Source organism: Condylostylus longicornis, unplaced genomic scaffold, assembly GCF_029603195.1.
Source record: "Condylostylus longicornis isolate FDR11 unplaced genomic scaffold, ASM2960319v2 ptg000072l, whole genome shotgun sequence".
Taxonomy (NCBI): Eukaryota; Metazoa; Arthropoda; class Insecta; order Diptera; family Dolichopodidae; genus Condylostylus; species Condylostylus longicornis.
Genome location: NW_026578040.1, coordinates 3,440,203 through 3,447,025, shown reverse-complemented (window position 1 = coordinate 3,447,025; position 6,823 = coordinate 3,440,203). Strand labels below are relative to the sequence as shown.

Genomic DNA, 6,823 nt, shown 5'->3' with positions numbered 1-6,823 from the left:
AGATAATATAGATGAATAAAGACGAGAGGGAAAGACAAGAACAAGAAGAAACGAAAATATTACTACAAATTTAAATTACACAAAAGTCTAGATCTAAGAGTACCCTTACTAATAGCAGGATCAAATACCAAAGAAATAGAATTAACAGAACGCAACATTCTAGTGACCGGCTCATTCCTACAATAATCAGTAGAGTAATAGTGAACATTGGACAACTCAACAGACCTAAGATTACTTACATTATCCCTAATAGAAACCTGCCCTAACAAAGAAGGAGCCACAATGGCCCCTGAAACGCTTTCATTAATAAAGTATACCGATAAAGAGGCTAGAGTGATTTCGAAGGTTTGGGAAGAAGCTAAGTATTGTTATTGTACAGAATGTTTAGAAATTTAACTACAAAAGCCGCTAAATAGTTAAGTTTTTATGGAGATATTTAAAAAATGTGCTCACATGCAATTAAATGAAATTTTGATGCCGTTTACAAATTTTTTAAATCTTTTGATGCAAATAAAAACTATCTTAATTATTTTTTGTATTCTTACCGCATAACTATAAAAAATTTTATATTTATTCTCTTACAGATGAGTCGTGCCTTAAGGAATTTCAACATAACAAAAGTGAATGATTTGGAATTAATCAGCAATTCGTAAGTGAATTTTTTATTTAGATTTTTCATCACATGATTTGCAAATTTCCCGGACTTGTGCAGGATAATTATGATTTACTAAAACTTATCATGGTTCAAGTATACCAACATCCAATTTTTAAAACCAATAACAAACCGAATATTGTCTGTAAGTGCTATAAAGATTGATTTCTAGAACATCTATCAATGTACGTACAATAATAATGACATAAAATTCCAAAGAATAATAAATTGTACTTGTTCTCATTTAATTTTAAATTGTATTAACATGCGTACGTATACATATTATACTATCAAGTATTCTAGCTTGATCTATAAGATGTATTTTATGAAGAAATTCAAAATTTCCACAAGTGACAATATTTATGTCGAATGTCCTTTATGGAACTGATATTTTGATAATATTTTAAAGAACACATTAAATCTTTCACCCTATTTAAATAGAGTAAAACTTTGACCAGCTCAAAAATATTTAATGTTTAAAATTTATGCTTTTCAATTTACTTGAAATTTACTTCAAGTGAAGACGGATTGGGTTCAGTTGCAATCGATCGAAATTGAAATCGAAATGATTTCTCAAAACAATTAAATTAAAAAAAAAATTTCATCTTATATTCACATGGAATGGAAAGTATAATAATAAGCAAGTTAACTAATATTTTATAAAAGTTTAACGCGTGACTCAAATATTCCCAAAAAAACGAGACAGTCATAGAATAAATTTGAAAATTCCTTGATTACTTAAATTGATTTAAATTGAATTAATCTTATGTTTAGAATTACTAACATACAATCTCTCCTTAATTTATACACCTTAATTTTAGATTATTTTACCTTATATGCTCATTTAACACAATTCCCAAAGTTACCATTCAAACTTTTATTTTCTCTGAAAATCATTATCTATGCAGTGAAACATACAAACATAAATATCTTTTTCTTTTACAGAAATTCAATCTTTCCCAAATGTATAGCAAAATACAGAATCAACATTATTAAATTTTCATCCTTTCATCATTTATTTTAACATTCACTTTCAATGTTTCTCCTACTTCTTTTTTCAGATCGAAACGGCTTGATATCACGTTTCATTTTTTTGGCGTTAAAAGTGATTCAAATCGAATTCGTGAAGCTATTACAAGAATGGTTGAACGTGGGCGACTTGGAAATTTTACATTAGTATCAAACTTTCATTTATTTGATGAAAATCCACCATTGCATTTACAAGTAAGTTTAATAATATTTATGTAATGGAATTATACCATATATAATATGTTAGAGTGTTATACAGAATTACACAATTTCCTAACAAAATTGTAGAAATTTTTTCAATTAATAATATTAAAAATTTCATACACTCCTTTAAATTAAAGTAAATTTTGTTATGTTACGCAAAATGTAATTATGTTTTAATTTTAGAGAAATGAACTTGAGACTCTTGTCAATATACCAAAGAGTTACATATTGAAGAATTTATATAAAAATTTATTTTATAAATTTCTTTGTCTCAGAAGTAATAACTAACTGCTAACACATTATTTTAAGTTTTGGTTCGTTACTGTTCACTCTTAACCCTTTACTGTTTTAGCATATTTCTATTATTATTTTAGGATAAGGACACTTATGTCAGCCGAAGAAAAACATTTCGTGTTTATAGAAATGTCATATAATTACAAAATAGCGCGACTTGGTTACAATGAAAGGAAAGTATTAATTTTAACTTTTCCTTTATTTTATATTTCCGCTTAAGTCGCTGTAATACAATTGAGTTTGCGCATATATGCATTATAAGCAATTTTATTAACAAGTTTTTATTTGCAGTCATCTGCAAATAAAACACAGTAATTTAAATATACAAGATTTGGAGTAATGAAGCAAAATTTGAAAGCAGTTACAACTTTGTGAATGAAGCACTAGTTTTTCTCGAAGACTAAATGGCCTTGCAGAGCTACTTATAGTATTGTTTTATTCTTTTTGACATTAATACAGTAAAATTGTTAATGAATTTTGGTTGCAAAAATTAGACTTCTGTGAAAAACTTCAAATGAAAAATTAATTCTAATCAAAATTCTTTGTAATAAAATATTTTTCGATAAAATAAAATTTAATTTCTTTTTGAAGAACTCTTGTATTTCAAGTTATTTATATATATTTCATCAATAAAATAAAAAGTTCACAATTTTCCAATAATAAGCTATTTAAAGGTAATTGCAGTGTCATGTCGAACTTAAAGAAAATGTATTTTGAATTATTGTCAGATTGGTTTTAGGCAAACCCTTAGGTAGTTGTAACGATGAACTTAGTTTGCAAACAGTTTTATATATAGACATTATACTTTGCTTTGGCACTTTTGATATTTAAATAATTTTAGCTTAGGAATCGTTATAAAGGAAAAACAATCTCATTAATTAAGTTTTTAAGAAACTATTAATAAAGTTGTCCTTATAAATTTCGAAGAAAGTCTTTGAAACTTTAAAACTCTTTGGGTCTCTTCATATTTCCCCCTTAAATACAAAATCATGTATATAAGACATAAGATTTTATTAAATCAAAAGTCCTAGCATAATATTTTAAGATAATGTCTATATTATATTTTTTCTTTAAAATAATATTTTTATTTAGTTTATTATTAAAATTCCTTATGAAAAATCTTTACGTAAGTACTTTCCGAAATATTAGAATTTTTTCAAGGTTTTTACTTGATTTCAAATCTTATGACGATAAACAATTTTCTACAACTTTTTCGCAAATTTATATGTAATTAAATTTCACATTATGCCAAAGAGAAACATGGTATGCAGTTCTTCCGCTCCTTACATTAAATTTCCATCGTTTTTCATATCAAATGTAATTTAACATTAAAATAAAAAAAAATTTTAATACAAAGTATCTTTTAGTACAAATTTTAAGCTTGAATTATTTTTTTAAAAAGAAAGAAGAAAATCTTGTAAAAAAAAAACTCATTAAAATATTAATTTAAAAAAAAAAACAAAAAGCAAAAAATACAGTTAAACATTAAAAATCCATTCAAATAAATTAGTGTCCTTTTTGAGAAAAACAAAAACAAAAATCATTTGAAGAAAAAAAAATTTTTTTTTTCGATTTCTTTTTAATTTCGTTTTTAATTTTGATTGTACATAATATTCTTACAAGTGCTTATACATGCCATGTATATACACAAATATATTTGTATATGTACCGAAATTTTATATAAAAATAAAAATAAATAATATTTTTACTTTTATTACAATTCCAGGAAATTGTATTAAATCAAAAATCACCAATCCGTGAGAACACTGAATTCATATTATCATGTATAGCACAAGGCTCACCAAAAATTGAATTTCGTTGGTATAAAGACGGTATTCTGGTGAATGCTTCAAAGGCAACGCGGTAAGTATATAAAATTGTACACTCGTACATTTCATATTATTTCGATAATTATATTGCATAAATACTCTTCGATTATATTAAAATATATTAACCCATTGAAGACAAATACAAGTTTTAATTTCCGATTTGGTTTTAAAAACATTTAATATATATTGCTTTTAAGACCGAACGTTTAAAACGTTATAAAAGAACGATTTTTCAATGATTACCCTATATACAATAATTGTCACAAAAAATGAGACGTGATAGATTGCTTTTAAAAATCTTGTCGATATGATTTTTTAATGTTATCTTTCATTAAAATAGCTTCTAAAATTACTGGAATCACATTTTCTCTTAAAATGTCATCTGTGTTTTTGTGTTATCAGCAGCCTTTTTTAACTTTTAGTTATTATAATAAAAATTTGTTCTTCGCTCACATAAATTCCGACTACATTTTTCGTGGCACACGAAAGTTTTAACAAGATCAAAATCTTACATCATAAATTTGCCTTTTCCATATTTTATTAAAATAATTTTGTTCTTTTTGTGGGGAAAAAACATACTTGTAGGTTTTGCTTAAAACCAATTACAACACACTTCTTTTCTTCTTTTCTTCATTCAATTCAGCTTTACTAAACGCAGAAGATTTATCGAAATAGTTCAACCTTCGTAACATAAAAAAGGCTGCAAATGCTATTGTACTACATGTGGCACTATCGGTTACTATGGGTCACTATGGGTTAACCGATATTTAATATTAATTTATAATAATGCCATTTGTATATACACTCCTATGGGGTCATTTTGAGATGAATAAAACCCAAATAAATAAAAATAACAAAACATTCAAAACCTTACAAAAATGTCTCCTACATTGTTCATATTTGATAGATACTACACGCATAAATTAAATACTCTATCAATATTCATAATTACATTATAATATTAAAAATGTATAATATATAAAAAATATAAAATATATTTTCGGATTTTGAATTTAATTACAAATATGATAAAATATAAAAATATAGAAAGGAAAAACGGAAGCAGCAAAAAAATGCCATAAACAAAATCATTTCGCTTAAAGTTCAACAATATAATTTTTGACATTTTTATTGATCGAAATGATCAATTTGGGATTCGGCAAAAAAAAATTTCTTTGAATCAGCGGCTTTATGACATCAATCATTTTTTTTTTCTTTCTATGTTTCTGTTAATTTTCGTCTCACAATTCAAGGCTTTCTTCCTCATACCTTCCTTTCTGATTTTTTGATATTTTTAATACTTTATTTTATTTTTATTGTTTTTTTTTTTTTTTTTGAACAAATAGGGATAAAAATGAAAATATCAAAAGATTTGAAAAAAACAAAAAACTTTCTTGTTATACAATTTGTCTTAAAAAACACACAAATGCATATTTGTATGTAAGTTTCTAAGCGAAAGTATGTGTATTTGAATGTAATACGAAAAAGGTATACAAATCACGCACATTAACATATATGTATGTTTATAAAACATATGCATAATAATATTATTTGTTATCGAATCACACAATTTAAATAATTCTTTTTTAATTTGATATCTTGTATCAATCCTTCTCAAGAATCATCAAAAAATTTTTCATTTAACAACACTTAACATTGCAATATTTTATCGGCTTGTTAAAAATATCAGTAAAACGTTAGTTAGTTGGCAGTTATAGGGTTGGTAATTATTATTTGGCAATTGTAGGGTAGTAACTTTGATAAAATAAGAATTTACAATAATAAAAATAGTAACAAGGAGAAACGGAAAACTATGTAGGACTTTGTTTTCAAATACGAGCTATTTCAAATATGTGTACAAATACGTGTACTAAATAAAGATACAAGACCGTAAAGTAAAAAGAATTTTTAGTTTCAGATAACCCTTGAGGTATGCAATAAAAATTGCAATTTTGAATAAATCTTTTTCTATTAGAATTTTAATTGCAGTGCATAAGAATTTATAATTTAGATTATTTCGATAGTTCGGAAAATATTTAGAATGGGAGGAATATTTAGAGCTTCAATATAAAGGTATCCGAGAAAAGCAAATCGTTTATTTAAAATCTTCGACAAAACCGACTATAACTTTTTACACTTATGTTATTTTACAATTCTGTTTTTCAAAATTTAATAATAGTAAGCACAATATTTCAAATTGTATTTATAAGTATCAAAACAAAAAAAAACCAAGAATTTTATTCTATTTTTTTTTATTATTTTTTTATTTTTCTTTTAAATCTTCATATAAATTGTCTTATTGTATGGATTGTAATAAATGTGAGCTGAATTACCTCTTATACATTCTTCTGATATACTTACAAATGCAATATGATAGCAATGATAAAAACAAATGTAAAAATAAAAACAAAAAAATCAAAGCAAATAAAGTAATCTTTTGATTTCGATTCCTTATTATTTTTTCTTATGATATTTTCATCATTTTTCATTCAGAATTTGATCATATTTACAATGTTTTTTTTTCTCTTATACCTTCTTATATATTATTCAATTTTTTTAATTTTTTTTCATGTTTATTTTATATTATCCTTAAAAAATAAATATTATCTCAGTTTTTGATTCCTTGAAACATAATTTCCTTCGCAGAATTTTTTTATTTGTGTTTCTTAGATGAAAATTTTAGAAAAAAATGTTAAGTGGCATAATGAAAAGAATAGCATCAGTAGAGATACTGTAAAAATTTTATTATCGAAATGAATTGTGTTATTATTGAATTCGTAATTCTGAAATTAATTCTTTAAATTTCAATAATGCT

The 6,823-nt window shown here is 24.7% G+C and overlaps 1 protein-coding gene across 1 annotated transcript in view; it reads left to right on the top strand.

Moving 5' to 3' along the window:
• The first annotated feature begins 282 nt into the window (after positions 1–282).
• Positions 283–6,823, top strand: part of LOC129612381 (uncharacterized) — a 165,775-nt gene continuing 159,234 nt past the window's right edge. The window contains exons 1-4 of the mRNA XM_055525941.1: positions 283–345; positions 585–649; positions 1,714–1,876; positions 3,906–4,042. Of these exons, the coding sequence (XP_055381916.1) occupies positions 283–345; positions 585–649; positions 1,714–1,876; positions 3,906–4,042 (428 nt within the window). The remainder of the gene's footprint in view (positions 346–584; positions 650–1,713; positions 1,877–3,905; positions 4,043–6,823) is intronic.